Below are 20648 nucleotides of genomic sequence, written 5' to 3'. Positions count from 1 at the left end.
AACTACAAGTCAGCTTTTTCATTCACTTACGTTGATACCAAAATACATAAAGTTCCCTACTTAGAAAAAACTCAAGTTACAAATATTTCATACATACAAAGTTGTCCTCATGTACAAAATATACTGTAAAAAGTGTTTATTATTACATATTTTTGTTGTTACATGCTACAGTACTGTATAAACTGTTGTAAGTAATCTAGAGCACATTAAAGCACTTAAAGAGAATCTGTATTGTTAAAATCGCACAAAAGTAAACATACCAGTGCGTAAGGGGACATCTCCTATTACCCTCTGTCACAATTTCGCCGCTCCCCGCCGCATTAAAAGTGGTTAAAAACAGTTTTAAAAGGTTTGTTTATAAACAAACAAAATAGCCACCAAAACAGGAAGTAGGTTGATGTACAGTATGTCCACACATAGAAAATACATTCATACACAAGCAGGCTGTATACACCCTTCCTTTTGAATCTCAAGAGATCATTGTGTGTTTCTTTCCCCCTGCAGTTCTCATGCACTGAAGTTTCAGGCTGCTCGTTTTTCTCCTGCAAACAGCTTTGCCCTTGTCTGTAATTCTTCAGTATGTGAAAGCCAAGCCAGCTCAGAGGACGATTTATCTAGCTTGTAAAAGATAAGAGAGAAGAGAGAAGCTGCCCTAATCTAAATAATACACAGGCAGTGTGCATAGAGGGGCCTGGAAGGGGGAGTTCATAGCAGAACCACAACACTGAAGAACTTGGCAGCCTTCCAGACACAGGCCGACAAGTCTGACAGGGGAAAGATACATTGATTTATTACAGAGACTGTGATAGTAGAACGTGCTGCAGTAAGCCAGAACACATTAGAATAGCTTTTGGAACTTGTAGGATGATAAAAAACAGGATGCAATTTTTGTTACTGAGTCTCTTTAAAAACAATTAAAAACATTGCTTATACTGTATGTTCAAATCCTCTGTTGTCTCAAAGTAAATAATTTATCCACATGCACCAACATGTATAAGACATGATTTGACTTACAAACAACTTCCCAGCATAAAACCTGTTTGTAAGTAGGGTCTGTCTGTACAGAGGCCTCAGTGAAGAACATAGAAGAGTTTCTAGTGTGCATGCAGTATATAATTCCCACTGAGGTTCATTGTCTGACTGCCTTTAATACATGCATGTACTTATTAGTTACCACATTTCTATAACACTAGCATACTTTCCATAGTGCTCAACAGAGCTTCAATTAATCCAATTAATTCAATTAATTAACTCTTGCATCATCTCTGCATTTAGTAGAACCACATTTGTTTGCTTAATGTAGCCAACGATCTCAGTGAAGTGTTGTCCATACATTCCTTTAGAACCAGTTGTCAAATGTGTCTGCAGAAGTCTGTGGAAGCCCATAGATCCTGTGATGACCACTGCCTGACTCCTGACTGAAAGGTTTTATTGAGCGGAACTCTACCTCCTTTATTTGCTACAGAAAGCTTTTACCTGTCTTTAAAATGGTAAATGTTAGATAGATATCTGTATGTAAACATTGTTTGGGGCTTTCCAGATCTCATTTCTGGTTAAATCACCTGTTTCAAAATATTGACCTTTTCCCTAAGTACAGTAGTTGATACTAGTCTTTGTCTTTAGGTTCATATAAATGTTAGATTAGCTATTGTTGTCTAGACAACGAACAGTTGCCAAATGCAAATCTCCACTATTCATTATGGCAAAGCAATAAATATCAGATCATCTCTGTATTTGTCAAGCATTTTCACAGGCTATATTGCACTGAGCTACTTGTAATAATTATTCTGGTAGTGTGCCTGGTCTCTCCTCTGATGCTTCTCAGAAGCTTTACAGTGAATCACTTTATAATCTGCCTTGCATAGTTGTCTAAGTTGTTACTGAGATGGGAGTGATTAATCCCCAAACCTGTGCATGCATGCCACAATCCCTGAGTGTGTGAAGGCTTATAGACACGTCCAACTTAAAGAGACACTGAAGCGAGAATAAATCTCGCTTCAGTGCTTATATTCAGCAGGGGCATGTGTGCCCCTGCTAAAACGCCGCTATCCTGCGGCTAAACGGGGGTCCCTTACCTCCCCAATCCCCTCGTGGAGTCCCGGGCAGCGCTTCCACATTGAGGCAGGGCTAACCGCTGCAGCCCTGCCTCACACGCGTCTGTCAGCGCGTATCTCCGCCTCTCCCCCGCCCCTTTCAGTCTTCCTTCGCTGAGAGGGGCGGGGGAGAGGCGGCGATGCGCCGCTGATAGACGGCGCTGAGAGGCAGGGCTGCAGCCGTTAGCCCTGCCTCAAGAGCAGCAAAATCTACGACCAAGTTGGTCGTAGATTTTGCAGGGGGGATTTGGGGGGTAAGGGACCCCCGTTTAGCCGCGGGATAGCGGCGTTTTAGCAGGGGCACACATGCCCCTGCTGAATATAAGCACTGAAGCGAGATTTATTCTCGCTTCAGTGTCTCTTTAATGCGCAACCAATGGCACAACATGACCAACTACAAAACAAGTGGTTTACCTGACAAGTACGTACACACACATACACACCAACCAACTAAACAACCAACTCACTTAAAGACAATGCCTGCAAGATAAATGACAAACTGCACAACATGTCCACATTCAAAAACAACAAAGTTGTTCAAAAGACTTGTACACATGTTCCAATCTGTATGATAGTTAAACAGATTGATCCACCAGTTGGGATCTGTCAAATAACCTGTTATAAGCTGGTCATCTGGTTGTTTGCCAGCTGTACACACATCCATCTTATCTTCCAACAGACAAATTTGGTAGATAGTTGGATAGATTGTTGGTACGTGTGTATGAGCTTTTGCTTCAGTAATTGAACAAAGCTGCAGGTGTATAAACAAAGCAATACCTTTTAATCATGCTTTGTGTAGACTTATAGATCAGTGGTTACAGTCACAGAACTGGCTAGGGAAGAGAACATCACAAGTACAAATATATGGATCATAGTCGGAAAGAGAATTTTTTTAGCACTGGTGTCCTACATGGGCCATTATTGGGTCCAGTCTTTAGTTTACTAATGACAGTGGATGGAATACAAAATTGTGATACCATCTTTGGAAATGATACAAAACAATGTAGAATTAACAACACTCAGCAGGATAGTTACATACTTTATAAGGCAATAGGTGCAAGCATATGGCAGGTGAGAATTAATGTTGATAGATGTAAGGTGCATCTTGGGATATGCCAATGCCATAAGACCATTTAAACTAATTGGGACACAGCTAGGCAACATTAGACTTTGGCCTCTTTTCCACAGACAGTTGAACTGAGTACTCAGCAAGCAGTTACCAGACAGCAGTGAGCAGTTACTAGGCAGCAACAAGCAGTTATGAGAGTTTGAGAGGCGTTTCACTGCCTATTAACTGCCCATGGGAAAAAGAGGCCTTAGAGAAGGTATTGCATATACTGGCTGACAAGCTATGCAACCATATTCAATGCCATGCAGCAGCAGCAGCAGCTAAAGCAAATGGTATTCTGGCAAGCATACAAACAGCAATTAGTAAGGATTAGATATTACATTACTCCCTCTGTATAAATAACTTTTAAGGCCAAATCTCGAGTATGGTACAATTTTGGGCACACTATAGGAAGGACATTGGCATTTTAAAACATGTTATGGGCAACTAAATTAATCAAAGGGATAGAAGGTCTAACTTGCCAAGAAAGATTATAAAAAAATGGAGTAGTGTAGTTTGGAAAAGAGGTACTCAAGAAAACGTTTAAATACATCCAAAGGCAACATAAAAAAAAATTTGAATTGACAATGAGTTTTTATACCTTGGTCTATATGAAGGACAATATTGCATCTACTATACAGTGGGATGCAAAAGTTTGGGCAACCTTGTTAATAGTCATGATTTTCCTGTATAAATCGTTGGTTGTTACGATAAAAAAATGCCAGTTAAATATATCATATAGGAGACACACACAGGGATATTTGAGAAGTGAAATTAAGTTTATTGGATTTACAGAAAGTGTGCAATAATTGTTTAAACAAAATTAGGGTCGTTGTCTTGTTGAAAGATCCAGCCCCGATGCAGCTTCAGCTCTGTCGCCGATTCCTGGACATTGGTCTCCGGAATCTGCTGATACTGAGTGGAATCCATGCATCCTTCAACTTTGACAAGATTCCTAGTTCCTGCACTGGCCACACAGCCCCACAGCATGATGGAACCACCACCATATTTTACTGTAGGTAGCAAGTGTTATTCTTGGAATGCTGAGTTGTTTTTCCTCCATGCATAATGCCCCTTGTTATGCCCAAATAACTCAATTTTAGATTCATGAGTCCACAGCACCTTATTCCAAAATGAATCTGGCTTGTCCAAATGTGCTTTAGCATACCTCAAGCGGCTCGGTTTGTGCTGTGGGCAGAGAAAAGGCTTCCTTTGCATCACTCTTGCATACAGCATCTCTTTGTGGAAAGTGCGCCGTGTGGTTAACAATGTACAGTGACTCAATCTGCAGCAAAATGATGTTGTAGGTCTTTGGTGCTGGTCTGTGGGTTGACTGACTGTTCTCACCATTTGTCGCTCGCGTTTATCGGTTTATTGGTCTGCCACTTCGAGCCTTAATGTGAACTGAGCCTGTGGTCTTCCATTTCCTCAATATGTTCCTAACTGAGAAAATAGGCAGCTGAAATTTCTGAGACAGCTTTCTGTATCCTTCCCCTAAACCATTATGGTGAACAGTCTGTCTTCAGGTCATTTGAGAATTGTTTTGAGACCCCCATGTTGCTACTCTTCAGAGAAAATTAAAAGAGGAGGAAAACTTACAATTGACCCCCTTAAATACTCTTTCTCATAATTGCATTTACTTGCGTATGTAGGTCAGGGGTCACTGAGCTTACTAAGCCAATTTGAGTTCCAATAATTAGTTCTAAAGCTTTTGGAATCAATAAAATGACAACAGTGCCCAAGTTTATGCACCTGCCTAATTTTATTTAAACAATTATTGATCGATGATTAGTGATGAGCGATGATGAGTGATGGCTGAAGCTAAAGTAACGACAGGAAGTGGCAGCCAGGAGGACAGTCTTCATTCAAGATTTAAGGGAGAAGACAGAAGAAAGAAAAGAAGATGGAAGTGACAGATGGAAAAAAAATACAGAAGTTTGTTTCTATTTTTAATAAAGTTTTGACTTGTAATTTTACTATAAATAGGTAGAGGGTCAAAAGTGATTCACCTGGAAGGGGATGGATGGGTCTCTTTCTTAAAGGAGACCCTCAGATTCCACCATAAGTTCCCCAGGACCTATCCCTATATGCATTGAGGTAGTTCCCTCCACCTCCTATGGGACACAATGCACATGGCGAGGGGACGCAGTCACCGCCGCTCAGCTAAACTACATATATTGCAGTGGCTGTTAGACTCCGGGAGCACAAGGCCAATCAAAATCTGGCACAGCACAACAGCAGCGTGAAAAGGGGAGTTGACACACACAGAGGTCTGCCATTGCCATCAATATATGCCATGGCTAATAGCACAAGTTGGGCAAACATTACTCAGCACATGAGGGGATTGGTACATAGAGGTCTGCCATGCAATCTGCTGCACTCTGGATAAGGAAGGGGGGGGGGTTAATCTTTCCTAACAGTTATTCCAGTTGCCAACTGTTGCAAGTTTAAGAACCCTGCCATTAACAGTGTAAGAATGGTTGCAGTTTACATTTTCCCATTGAAAATGAATTGCTGAAATTTGATTGGCTCCACCCACTTTCCCTGAATTTTTCACCTCGGCCACCAAGTGACAAGTTTGGGGACTCTGGCTTTATTACAGTGAGAATTGCAGCCTTTTACATTCTTTCCACTTACATGAATGGGTGAAATCTGGTTGGCTGTTTGTGGTTCCACCCAGGTTTGCAGGGGGACGTGAGATCCACAGAACATATCTTCATAAGTAGTATGGGATCTGTATGTCAAGTTTCGTTGAAATTGGTCAGAGCATTTTCGAGTGCTGGCGGCACATGCATACATCCAATAATATATATATAGTAAAGTAGATTTTAACCAATGTATAGATAAAAATATGAATTGTTTATGACATTCTTATTTAATATGAAATGTATTTGGTGTGGCTCTAAGGATTGTTTAATGAGTGGCTCATCGATATTATATAGCACCTTTATAGAAATCCCTTGAGGAATATGACTGTGTCCAGTGAAACGTGTTGTATAAATAAAGATATATGTCCATTGCCAAAGTTGTCATCTTATTTTAAAAGGTAAGTTATTCTTTCTTACAAGGGTGCCTCTTACTACTATATTTGAACTGCAAATTCTCATAATTTCTACTGACGTAACCTGGAGACCGGAGGCTCTAAAACATGTTATTACAATCACTCTGCAATATATCTAGCTGTTTTCTTTAGCTGACTTTAGTTTTGAAATCTATCTAGGTCAGCATAATATTCAGCCTTTTGCTGAAATTTAATATACTCACCCATTAAAAAATGCAGTGGATATTCTTCATATTTCTTTATAACCGTTCCCATGTAAAACTTGCTTCCAAAAAGTTCTGGAGGCATGAATGTGCCATACTTTGCCATTCCTATTTCAAAGGGGCTGAATTCCACCCAGTCTGAAAGTAAAGGAAGAATTGGATCGGATGAATATTGGGTTACAAAGTCATCTTGGTTGTTCCACAGACACTAGGGCCTATATACAAATAAAACTTTCGCCCAGATATTTTCACATCTAGGGCTCGATTCTCAAAAGCGTGATAACTGCTATTACAGCAGTTATCACGCGCTCTGCCGCTCGCAGAGCTTTTCACGCGAACAGCATTAGTTCACGTGATAAGCGAAGGTTTCCGCGCGATCACGTGCAGAAACCTTCGATTATCACGTGAACTAACTCTGTTCGTGTGAAAAGCTCTGCGAGCGGCAGAGCGCATGATAACAGATGTGATAGCAGTTAGCACGCTTTTGAGAATCAAGCCCCTTGTCAATAAAACGCCTTTTAACCACTTGAGGACTGTGGTGTTAAACCCCTCAAGTGACCAGGCCATTTTTTACTTAATAGGCCACTGCAGCTTTAAGGTCTCGTTGCAGGGCCACACAACTCAGCACACAAGTGATTCTCCCCCCCCCCCCCCAGAACAACTCAGCACACAAGTGATTCTCCCTCCCCCCCCCAGAACAACTCAGCACACAAGTGATTTCACCCCCCCCCCCCCTCCCAGATAGCTCTCTGTTGGTGGGCTCTCCTCCCTCCTGGGATGTTTGTTTATTTTTATAAAAATATGTATTTGATTTCAATACATTTTGGTATTTATTTATATAGTTTACACTGTCCCCGACCGCCAGCCAATCAGGCTTCAGCCTATGACAGCAGATCACTCCTGAGCCTGCCGGGGGACAGCCGTGTCACACCGATGTCCCCAGCGCAGTGCTACCTTAGATTGCAGCGCTGTACAGTCCTATTAGACAATCGCCGCTGGGAGACGGATGGCGGAGCGGAGCTACGTCATTCCAGTGGGGATGCGCGCGCATTGGCCTGCATGATCTCCTGCGATCCCCGCCCCTAGCCATTCACGCCGATCGGCATGGAGTGGTCCTTGGGCTGCCACCGCGTTCACACCATTTGGCGTGGATCGGTCGGTAGGGGGTTAAACTAGAAGCATGCAAGAAAATAGTCAAAACTATTTTGATAGCACTTTCTCACCTACTTTTGGTACTATTTAAAATTGCAATATGCTCACTAGTAATTTTAAAGAGACGCTAAAAACGTATCTCCTAGGAGAAAGTACAGAGAAAAAGTTAATTGAATAAGGGTCTAAGACTTAAAGTGACTCTGTAGTAAGATGAATATGAAGGCTGCCACATTTATTTCCTTCCTGGCTCTCCTGATGCTCTTTTTGGATTCAGTAGTATGGCACATTTGAAACAAGAATGTTAGTGAGCTCAAGCATTTAGTAAGAGCACCTGATGTGCATCCCTGTTTTGAGTCAATTCAAGAAAACAGGGCAGTGTTTAGAACCCCCTCAATAAAGGGTCCTTTTAAAGGGACTCCGAGCTCAGAAAAAAAAAGGAAAGTTGAACTCACCAGGGGCTTTCTCCAGCCCAGTGCTGGTCGGGAGGTCCCACGACGGCGTCCTGGCTCCTCTCCTTCTCCCCGCTCCGGAATGGCTGGCAGGCCGCAGCCCGGGCGACACTCCGTACAGTGTCGGGCTGCAGCTTCCGCGTATGACGCGGATTACGTCACACGCCGGCCGCCTCGCGTCATCACGGCGGCCGGCGTGAAAGTACTGCGCATGCGCGATTAAAGCGCGCATGCGCAGTACTTTCACGCCGGCCGCCATGATGACGCGAGGCGGCCGGCGTGTGACGTAATCCGCGTCATACGCGGAAGCTGCAGCCCGACACTGTACGGAGTGTCGCCCGGGCTGCGGCCTGCCAGCCATTCCGGAGCGGGGAGAAGGAGAGGAGCCAGGACGCCGTCGTGGGACCTCCCGACCAGCACTGGGCTGGAGAAAGCCCCTGGTGAGTACAACTTTCCTTTTTTTTCTGAGCTCGGAGTCCCTTTAAGTCAAATTGGATGTTAATTGTAATGACATTTGCTTCTTCCTGATGCAGGACATAATTAAAATTTTAGCGCAAGTGTTCCCATATCCCAACTAGACTTTAACCTCCTTAGAAGTAATCCCGTGTCAGGCTCAGGACGGAAATCTGCAGTTTAAAGCGGTAATACCGTGCCTGAGTGAATTATACGCAGTAGCTGCTGTAGATCTCTCTGTGGTATATTTTTATCTTGTTTTTAAAGTGTAAAAGCTTGTGAAAAAATGGCATGGCTTTTAGACCCTAAATCTGGAAATAATAATGCCAGGGAGGTTAATGGGGACTTACTCCTTACTTATACAGGATACAACTAAAATACTACAGGAGGGCTGGGCAAACTACGGACTATGGCCTGTTCATGTTTGGATTCCTCTGCTCTCCTCCCTCCTTGCAAAGTTCCTGCAGAGTTGCGAGCCTGCTTAACCACTGAATGACATACTGACTTATAAAAATGTCCTGCTAGAGCCTCTTAATGGCTCCAGGACGTTTTTATAAGTCAGACAGTGCTGCTGCCGCTGTGCGCGTGCGCATGTGCGAGCGTGCACATGCTTTCCTGTGCACATACACGTGAAAATAGTGGAAAAAAAACAACCAAAGAAAAAATACCTTTATTTCCAAATAATATATTGTCACCATACTTTGTACTAGGGACATAATTAGAATCGTGTGATAACCAGGACAAATAGGCAGATAAAATGTGTGCGTTTTATGTACAGTAGCAGTGTTTATATTAAAACCATTGGGGATGAAATTGGAGAAATAGTGTATTTTTTCATTTTTTCCTTGTATTTCCCTTTAACCACTTTACCCCCGCGCGTACGTATTTCTCCGCCCCTTTTTCCATCCTTTAAAAACCAGGGACGGAGAAACACGTACTTTCCGCGTTCCCGACGCTGTCCGCGCTCCCGCTCGTAAACACGCCGCCCGCCGCTAGTAAAACCGCCGCCGCCCGCTCGCCCGGAGATCAATGAACGGGAAAATCCATTCCCGTTCGTTGATCTAAGCCCCACAATGACCCGCTGCTCTCCTATGGGCAGCGCGATCATTGTGAGAAGAAACTCACGTGTCCAGCCTCCTTATTCTTCCTCCAAGCTTCCGGAAGGAGGCTTGGAGGTCGCAATAAAGCAAAAAGTTACTGTGGCCATCTTGTGGCCAAATAGTAAACTACACCCTACACATTTTTCACATACAAATAAATGACTTTTACACAAAAAATTAACTCATTACCTCCCACACTCCCCATTTTTTTTTTTTTTGTAATTAAAAAAAAATTCAAAAATTTACAATTAAAAAAAATACATAATTAGTTACCTTAGGGACTGAACTTTTTAAATATTTAAGTCAAGAAGGTATAACACTGTTACTTTATAAACTATGGGCTTGTAATTAGGGATGGACGCAAAACTGAAAAAAATGCACCTTTATTTCCAAATGAAATATTGGCGCCAAACATTGTGATAGGGACATAATTTAAACGGTTTTATAACCGGGACAAAAGGGCACATAAATTTCATGGGTTTTAATTACAGTAGCATGCATTATTTAAAAACTATAATGGCCGAAAACTGAAAAATAATTTTTTTTTTCCCCACATTTTTCCTATTTTCCCATTAAAACACATTTAGAAAAAAATAATTCTTGGCATAATGTCCCACCTAAAGAAAGCCTAATTGGTGGCGGAAAAAACAAGATATAGTTCATTTCATTGCGATAAGTAATGATAAAGTTATAGACGAATGAATGGAAGGAGCGCTGAAAGGTGAAAATTGCTCTGGTGGTCAGGGGGTAAAACCCCTCAGTGGTGAAGTGGTTAAAATGCATAGAAAATAAAGTAATTACTGAAAACAAATATCAACCCCAAAAAGCCCAATTGGTGGAAAAAAACAAGATATAGATCATTTTTATTGTGATTAGTAGTGATTAAGCTATTGGCAAATGAAAGGGATGAGCATGGAAAGGTGAAAATCGCTCTCGTCCGTTAGGGTAAAAACCGCCTTGGGGTGAAGTGGTTAAAGAAAATCTGTAACTAAAAAAAAAAGTTCCCCTGGAGGGTACTCACCTCGGGTGGGGGAAGCCTCCGGATCAGATCGAGGCTTCCTCCGTCCTCCTATGTCCCACGGCGGTCTCGCTGTGCCCCTCGGAATAGCAGGGATGTAAATATTTACCTTCCCGGCTCCAGCGCAGGTGCAAGTCTCCTGCGCCTGCGTAGTAGAGCGGACCCGACAGAGATCGGCTATTTCTGCCTATCTCTGTGCTGAGAGCCGCAACAGCGCCCCCACTGGAGACAGGGAAGGTAAATAAATCAGCGCTTGTCAGAGGAGGATTCCGGGACGCTTCGGGGGAGCCAGCACTGGACTGTCTGCAGCTACAGGGATGGGGAAGCATCATTGGGACCCTAAGACTTCCCCCTCCCGAGGTGAGTACCCCTAGGGGATTTTTTTGTTAGAGTCTCTTTAAAGTGTACCAGAGGCAGCTCATGTTCCCTGCTACATGACATGCCTCTATGCCTCCGGCAACACTCTCTCCCCCTTTTCACTCCCCTGTCACCCCCCAAAACTGGTACCAAGCAGCTTGTCGGCAGCCAACAGGAGAAGGGGATGGGAACTACTGCAAAACACTCACCCTGGTGTTAAGAACACCCCTACCCCAACTCTGATCGGGCAGCTCTGCCTCTCCCCGCCTCCCTGCTCTGTTTTAAGACACACAAAGTCAGAGCTGCAGCATTGTGACCCCAGGGGTCGCGGCCATGTTTGTTTTCCTTTTTTATCAATGAGTGTGGGATGTAGGAGCAGCGGTAATTGATGCTACCTGATCCGGCTAGACCCCTCGGATCAGGTAGCATTTAGAAGAAAAAAAGTCTGTTTTACTGTAACAATAGGTTTAAAACACCCAGTCGGACTTTCGAACGCCGATCTTCATGGCATCGGTGGCATCATGTGACCTGCCGTCAGAACATACCAGTGTGTCACATGATGTTGTCGTAGCCAGGAAGATCAACGCTGGAAAGTGCAATTGGGTGAGTTAAAACATATCAGTACACACGCCCGCAACTCTGCAGGGAGGGAGGAGAGGAAAGCAATGTCGGGGGTATGCGGGCCGCTAGAGGATTGTAGGCTGCTGTGAAATAAGTTTGCCCACCCATGTACAAGAGCATGCCTTAATCATATCCCAATCTAGACTATTGTAGCATCCTCCTATACGGCCTAACGATAGACTTATCCACCTCTCCTCTAACTCCTCAGATGATGCTCCTCTTTGTCAGTCCCTCCATTGGATGTCCAGCTAACGTGTATCCAATCCTCTGCCTTAGTGTCTTATTAGCTTTCTTGAAAATTTGCTTCAGTAGATATGTACATTTTTAAAGTTCAGTTTAATTTCTGTGTTAGCAACAATATAAACTGTCATTTGGAAAGTACAAATCATTGTGATTTTTTTAAACTCCCGCCCCCCCCCCCCCCCCCACTGCTGTATGCCACTAACCCAGCCACAATAAAGGGCTTTTATGTAGCAGTGCCCGGCTTTCTTTCCCCCCCCCCCCCACTGCTGTATGCCACTAACCCAGCCACAATAAAGGGCTTTTATGTAGCAGTGCCCGGCTTTCTTCTCCCCCCCCCCCCCCACTGCTGTATGCCACAAACCCAGCCACAATAAAGGGCTTTTATGTAGCAGTGCCAGCCTTTCTTCTCTCCATCCAACCCCCCCCCCCCCCCCCCCGCTGTATGCCACTAACCCAGTTACAAATAAAGGGTTTTTATGTAGCAGTGCCTGGCTTTCTTCTTCCATACTGCTATTTTCATTGCTGAACAGGAGCATGCTACAGCTACAGGTGAGCCTAGGTGTTGTTTATTCCAGCCCTGCTGCATTCTGGTGACAGTACTTTGTTCCCCTATCTTTTATGCTTTCAGTTTTCATTTCATGTTGAAAGTAAATAAAAAAATATTGTGCATATAATATACCACTTTCTGTTATACTAGCCACCATTGCTTTTGGAACACAAGGCAATGTTAAAACTCATAAATCACTGAATAAGAAAAAAACCAAAGTAAATAAACTGTATTTTTTGCATCTCTCATTTTAGTAGGTGATTAGTCAGACACTTACTAGCCTACTACACTCTTAACCTCATTTGCAGTCATTTATAAGACGTCAGAACAAAATGTTTCCACTAATTATTCACATAAACAACTTCTTCCTGTCTACGTCATTAAGTGAATTTAGTCCAAGTGAATGAAGTCAAGGGCTAATATTATGGGAGAGATCCTCAACAGACATTTATGGGAGTTAATGGAATTGTCCACACATATTAAATTCTAAACATTCAAGGCAATCCTGGAAAACTTCCATGAAACTGCCAGAAATGTTATTATTCATAAATAGGAACTGTAACCAAGCTGACACCCCCCTTCTCATGTGAAATATTTACCTTTTCTCTAATAGATCATCAGAAGTATGGCTGACATTGTGGTGAAACCCCTCCCACAGTGTGATGTCCTGACCATTTCCTGTACATGAACCTTGTTGCATTGTGGGAAATAACAGATGTTTCCAACTGCCAAGAAAATAGTATCTCCCTCTGTGCATAAGTATAGCTATAAAAAAACAACATTTTAGCCTATCACAATGTTAGTGGGTGTGGTTATAAATAATGGCAGTTGGTGTTGTATAGTTTTCTTTTTTTTGCTAGTAGTAAAGGTGATGTGCAAGCTCATTGTGGATCAAACAACATTAACAAATTACATGGCGAATATCAATCATTCCATGATCTCTCTTCTATTTTTTTTAACGTCTAATTTTGCAATGTATAAATTTATTTTTTTCCCTGTTCGTTAAAGTCACTCTTTAAATTTAGGACTGAAGCATATTATAAACTAGCTACAGGTTAAGTAGGAAGCTGTCACAAAGATAGAAGTTACAGCAAACCTGTACTTAAAGAGGAACTCCAGTGAAAATAATGTAATAAAAAAAAGTGCTTCATTTTTACAATAATTATGTATAAATGATTTAGCCACTGTTTGCCCATTGAAAAATCTTTTAAATCCCTGATTTACATTCTGACATTTATTACAGGGAGACATTTTACTGTTGGCAAGTGATGTAGCTGCATGCTTTTTTGGCAGTTGGAAACAGCTGTAAACAGCTATTTCCCACAATGCAGCAAGGTTCACAGACAGGAAACTGCCAAGATTATGAACTTTTCTTGTTTCTTGTGGGAGGGGTTTCACCACAAAATCAGCCATACAGCGCCCCCTGATGGTCCGTTTGTGAAAAGGAATAGATTTTTCATGTAAAAGGGGGTATCAGCTACTGATTGGGATAAAGTGCAATTCTTGGTCGGAGTTTCCCTTTAAATGCATTCTTTAGATAGGAAATTACTAATTTTGCTGACCACAGTTTGTTTCCACTGTTACTTGTTGCCCATACTGATCCTTGCTGCATTCTTGCTTGTCTAAATAGTTACTCCTATCTTGCTTTTTTTATTTCAGGAACAAAATGCACTACATATATTTTTGTATCTCTCTCTGCACAGTAATTACCACTTTGTTATATGAAATGTGTTACTTACATGAATTTTTAGGGGGCCTACTATTTGCAGAAGGGAGATAACTGTTCCACTCTTTAACCCAGACAGGTGGTTTGTCTGGGCTATATGCTGTGAAATAATGTCACATAACAATTTTGTCTGTTTAAATTGTTTAGAAAGAATACAATCAAATCCTTACCAGCAAACATAAGCTCTGATACATCCGGCTTGACATGTAGACATGTGAATAAAGGCAGAGGACACTGTCCATCACATATTTTCTCCTGCATGTTGCTTAACTTACTGTTCATCCTCTGCAAATACAAATCATTTATCATCACAAAGGTGGCAATTCAATAAAAACGACCACATTTACCCCCCCCCCCCCCCCAAAAAAATCAAGTTTATTAAATTTGAGCAAGAAATCATATTGCTTTTTATTTGATAAAAGTTGATCGGGAATGGTGGATTTTTCTGATGAATTTTTATGAAAACTAAATGGTGTGTGCCAGATTGTCAATTTATTAATATATACACCCAAGCAATTTTAGGGTTTACAATCATTTTTTTTATAATTGGGGAAAAAATAAACACGTGTGTGGTACATTAGTCAGATTTTTGAAATGTTACAATCAGTCAGAAAAACTGAAACAAAGAATGTGCACAAGATGCAACAATCCTATACCACCACCATGTAGCAGTGACTGGATAGTTAAAGAGAACCTGAACTGAAAATAAAAAGTCATAATAACCATACACTGGTCATACTTACCCCCTGTGTAGTCTACTCCTCAATCTATTTCTCCTCTCCTGCGTCCCATTTGTCCACTGTGATTAATGGAATTCTCCGTCCTCCATTTAAAAAAAATGGCCATTACCCCATAACAACTTCCTGGTCAGCACACTGTTAAACTGTAACATCGCCCACTTGAGCCATAGGGAAACATGGACATTACCTTGCACATTCAGTTGTAACGGACAGCTGCTGATATATAACAGACAGCAACTGGTATATTTCAGTTCTGACATAATATTGTCAGAACTGGAAGGGATCACTGTAAGAAGAAAATGGTGAGCTTCTGAGAGGAACTGACAGCAAGGTAAGTATGTAATTTTCATTTGCAGCTACTGTGTTTATTTTCAATAATTTTACTCACTTCAGGTTCCCTTTAAACCACTGCTTAAAGGGAAGGTTCAGGGTGGCTCTTAAAAAAATAAAAATGCCCATCCACTTACCTGGGGCTTCCTCCAGCCGTGGGCAGCCAGGACGTGCTCTCGGCGCCGCTCCGCAGGCTCCCGGTCCCCTCTGGTGGCCGACCCGACCTGGCCAGGCCGGCTGCCAGGTCGGGCTCTTCTGCGTTTCAAAATGCGCCCCACGGGGGCGCGCTGACGGCAGTAGTTCTGCGTCTGCGCAGTACAGCCAGGAGGACGTCCGATGACGTCAGCGCGCCCCCCCCGTGAGGCGCATTTTGAAACGCAGAAGAGCCCGACCTGGCAGCCGGCCTGGCCAGGTCGGGTCGGCCACCAGAGGGGACCGGGAGCCTGCAGAGCGGCGCCGAGGGCACGTCCTGGCTGCCCACGGCTGGAGGAAGCCCCAGGTAAGTGGATGGGCATTTTTATTTTTTTAAGAGCCACCCTGAACCTTCCCTTTAACTCCTTAGCCATTCAGAAGGGGATGGTTAAGGTCTCTGCCTCTGACATAGGAGACCTGGGTTCAAATCTCGGCTCTTCCTATTCAGTAAGCCAGTACCCGTTGAGTAAACAGTTCTCGAGTAAGATTCCCTAACAATGTTACTGCTTACTGAGTGCACCCTAGTGGCTGCCTCTCAAGTGCTAGGAGTCCAACAGGAGAAAATCTCTATATAAATGTTGGAATTATTAACATTGCGCAGCTCACACTTTTATCTTTAAGGACAGCCCCCCCATTATGTGCAGCGATCCATCTGTTTAGTGTAAACCAGGAATCTATCTGAACTTGTGAAGAGCACACATACCACTATTTAAATATTAAAGATGTCACCTTGTAGGGGGCGTGGCCTGGATGTAGAGCCAAGAAGACGTGTGGTGTGAGAGCTCCACTGCCCTCTTTCTTTTTACTATAAAGTGCGAGATAACAACTGAATATCCACAGCCCGAACCCATCCTGCTGGTTCCATATTCCACCAGACATCAAACTGGCTAATTGGTGTGACCCTCCGAGCGACAGTTGCAGCGAAATTGACCCTAACAGCACGGACTGGGATCAGGAACCTGGTCCCGCCAGGAGCCATCTTTCCTCCTCCTCACGCTTTCACCCCTACGGAGATCCGATGGCTCAGCGCACAAAAGGCAACAAGGACAAGGGGGAGAAGAACCGTACCCCAGACTGCCCCTTGGAGACTCCCAGCTCCAACAGAAACAAGAATAAGCAAGGTGCAGAACTTTTACCCGCAGATGACACGGAGGATCAGGAAACACCCCTTCCCTATGTGGAAGCCCTGATGGAAGCCATCAAAGTCTGTCAAGCTACCCTCACATCTAACATAGACCATGTAGAGGTGGGCATGGGGCTTCTACAACAAGACATCTCTAATATCCGAGATAGGATTTCTGCAATAGAACAACGCACCTCGGATGCAGAGGATCGGGTGAGAGAGCACAAGGTGGCCATTCCAACCATGCAGCACCGCCTGAAAGCACTGGAAGACAGATCTGAGGATGCGGAGAACCGAAACCGTAGGAACAATATTAGACTCCTCGGATTACCAGAAGGAACAGAAGGTAAAGACATACCCACCTACGTTGAAAATCTGCTAAAAAAGCTACTCCCCGACAATACTTTCTCACCCTTCTTCACAGTGGAGAGAGCTCACCGGATCCCCAATAAGAAAGCCCCCCCTGGAGCCCCACCACGAGCTCTCATCTTCAAGGTTCTTCACTATAAGGACCGGGATGCTATTCTCTCTGCAGCACGCCGAGAGGGAGATTTGAACTTTGAAAACAGCCGTATAATGCTTTTTCCGGATTTTTCAACAGCTACCCAGAAACTGAGGAAGTCTTTTACAAAAGCTAAAGAGAAGCTCAGAGAACGGGATATCCAATATGCCATGCTCTTTCCTGCAAAGCTAAGGGTTCAACACAACGAGAATACCCACTTCTTTGAAAAACCAGGGGAGGTTTTCAAATGGCTAGATACCATTCCAGCCAAACCTCACCCACAGCAGTAATCCATGTTACTATACAACATAAACTGTAAGTACTTTTTCCACGTTCTGTTCTCTACTCCTATGACCCACGGCTGTGGATCAATTAAACGCATGATGCTGGATGTGCTTGCTTTCTCCTCGTCTCTCTATATTTTTATTCTTATTTTTATATCTCTGCCTGTTTCTCCTTCACTCCCATGCCCCTTGATACTTTGAAAACTCTCCCCTGGACCTGCTACCCATATCAGAATGTTCTACCCCTTGGAACTGACAGCCAGCTCAAGATGGCGCTTTTGGCGGCAACTTTACTACACGAAGGAGTGATTTCCCGCCCTCTCGGAAATAAGTACTACCCTTCTCCTCACTTTTTGCTAGGCCTGCGGGAGATAACAGAAGTTTTCTTTATATTCTGGTTCCTATATTTTTCACCATTTGCCCACTGTTCTTATAGACCTGGTCGTACCTCCTCCCCACTCCACATGCCTGAGGCAGGGAACACACTTGACTGTTTTCGTGCGCGTTTTCTGCACAGAAAAACTGAGAACTCATGTTAATCAATGTGCTAGTGCACACTTACTGTGTTGTTCGCGCGCAGAAAAAAAACTGACATTCTGCATCCTGATTCTGCACATTTTGGCAGTTTTCTGTATCAATTACATCAGCTGCTGTGAAAAAACGCGCGCGTTTTCCTGCATGGAAACACACTTAGTGTGCAGAAAAAGTATGCAGAAAAACGCGCGCGGAAAACTGAAAGTCAAGTGTGTTCCCTGCCTCAAGGAAATTCTCCTCAATATGACTTATTACTATCCACTCCATCTCAACGGTACTGCTAAAGGATGATATGCCATGCTATCTCACATAACGATTATCCTGTATGCATGCTATAACTGCCTTATATATGCGCTGTCTTTATTAACTGCCGCAATAATGGTTGGTGCCCCTCCAGCAGTGGACCACTAAATTACACTGCATGTATTTTTACCCCGCTCATGTCACCGCTATGCACATATACATGTAACGCTGATACAGCGATATACATTTGTACGATTTTTAACCACTTAAAGACAACTGGACGAATATATTTGTCCAGTGTATTTGTGGAGAGTGCACCTCTAGTTTGTTACTAAATGAGGCACATGTGGTATCATTTTAACAGGGACAAGTTGTAGAATTAATTTTGGTGTGTCTAAAAGCTGTGACCCACCTCACATGAAAAATAGGTAGGGACAAACTCAATCAAACATAAAAAGTAATTTTCAAAATTATAATCAAACTTGGGAAAGTTTTAGCAACGCTACAAGAGACATATGTGGTATCATTTTAACCGTGATAGGTAATAGAATACAGTTTAAAGAGTTTTAGGGTTGAGGCCCATGCCTCCTGTATTCTTTTTAGTCACAAACTGAATCAAAAGAAATTAAAGTTCGCATATTCTGTACCAAAATTAAAGACTTCTAAAATGAAAACAAAGTGACAGAATATAAAAGAAAAAAACATGTATTGTTACTTTAGGAACCTGGCTTTTTAAATATGTATGCCATGAGGGTATATTACTATTATTTTTGAAAATAAGGTCTTGTAATCATCCGTAGTGTACAATGAGAAAGCAAAAGACAAAAAACAGAAAAAAGACACCTTTATTTCCAAATACAATATTGTCACCATACATTGTGCTAGGAACATATTCTAAATGTTGCAATAACCAGGATGGATGAGCAAATAAAATTAGTGGTTTTAACTTATAGCCAGCACTGTTTAATGTAAAGCTATAATGGATGTAATTGGAGAAATAGTTTGTTTTTTCTATTTTTTCCCTTATTCTCCCTTTAAAATGCATAGAAAATAAGGTGATTACTAAACAAAATTACCACACACTGAAAGCCTAATTTGTCCTGAAAAAAACAATGTATATAGATCATTTAGCTGTGATAAGTAGTAATAAAGTTATTGGCCAATGAATGGAAGCAGCGCCTGTATGTGAAAATTGCTCTCGGGCTGAAGTGGTTAAATGATACGCGCGCCTTCCTTCAAATTTATATTGCCGCCCTATATGCTTGATACGCAACAATGGCACGCTGTCACTACAATGCAATACCAAATTAGCAGTGGTCTGTTGTGGGAGGGAATAACACCCGATAATAATAGATATGGTCGATAACTACAATATTCAGAATTTTATATAATATTTCAATGTTGATATTCGGTATAGCCAGGAGGAGGCAAGATCTCTCTGGTGGGGCGTCATGTGGGGGGCGGGGTCGAGATGCGCCGACTCATACCCCGGTCCGCGTGCAATTCCTCGTCACTGTGCTGACCGTATAAATGTCAGCTCATACCCCGGTTTTGTGTGCGGTACCCCGTCACTGTGCCGGTGCCCTCGATCCCGTCCCCCTGAATGTGCCATCTATTGATGATTTAACGAACTCTATATAATATAATGTTGACATTCGGTGCGACCGGGAAGGGGCGGGGTCTCTTTGGTGGGGTGGGGTGGGGTCGGGGAGCGCCGGCTCATACCCCGGTCCACGCGCAATTCCCCAGTCACTGTGCTGGCGCCCTTGATCCCATCCCCCCTGATCGTACCATCTACTTTTGCCCCCATAAACTGATGACTGAGGCTGTAACTAACCCGTGTCATTTTAGACAACTAGCCATAATCCTATATGAACTCCTGGTAATCTGGGGATGATGGGAATGCTTTCTAGAAAAGTTCCCCCTTTCTTTATCCATCATATTGATGTTACTGCTGTTCCTATATTATGCGTCTCAGCATGGTGGTTTTCTAGCACGTCATATTTCTACACATACTACTTGCATCCAATGATTATACTATATGATACAGCCAGTAGATGGCGATAAATCTCAGACTTAAGATTCTCCCTCTTAGCACTAATATCAATATACTGCTGAAGCGTATTACCGCTCCCCCTATCATTTAAAAGTGACTGGAAATACATTACATAAAGTTACTAGCTTAGCTGACTCTAAAATGTACCTTTTATTGGTAGATATATATATATATATATATATATATATATATATATATATATATATATATATATATATATATATATATATATATACACATGGAGACTTTCCAGACAATTTAAGAACGCCATCATGCTGCGACAATCTCAAACTATGCAGGGAGTACTGATTGGATCCTCCGGCGAGTAATAGTCCTATATATAAATATATACACGAAGACACATAACAGCACATCCAGCTCGCGCACGGTTATTATATTTCGCAACGTTTAAGACATGTACCCCCAATATTAATTGGGAGAGTTAGGGTGGCGGAGCTCACCTGTTACGAAGAAGACTACCCCAGTCAGAGTTCTTACCCACACTATTATATA

The 20648-nt window shown here is 42.7% G+C and overlaps 1 protein-coding gene across 1 annotated transcript in view; it reads right to left on the bottom strand.

Annotated features, from left to right (window-relative positions):
* PLA2G4A (phospholipase A2 group IVA) overlaps positions 1-20648 on the bottom strand; it is a 220567-nt gene that overhangs the window by 77186 nt on the left and 122733 nt on the right. The window contains exons 10-11 of the mRNA XM_068240163.1: positions 14302-14416; positions 6466-6603 (exon numbers count right to left, since the gene is read on the bottom strand). Of these exons, the coding sequence (XP_068096264.1) occupies positions 6466-6603; positions 14302-14416 (253 nt within the window). The remainder of the gene's footprint in view (positions 1-6465; positions 6604-14301; positions 14417-20648) is intronic.

This window comes from Hyperolius riggenbachi, chromosome 6 (assembly GCF_040937935.1).
Source record: "Hyperolius riggenbachi isolate aHypRig1 chromosome 6, aHypRig1.pri, whole genome shotgun sequence".
Classification (NCBI taxonomy): Eukaryota; Metazoa; Chordata; class Amphibia; order Anura; family Hyperoliidae; genus Hyperolius; species Hyperolius riggenbachi.
The sequence above is the reverse complement of the archived record's forward strand: the minus strand, read 5'-3'. Positions and strand labels throughout refer to the sequence as shown.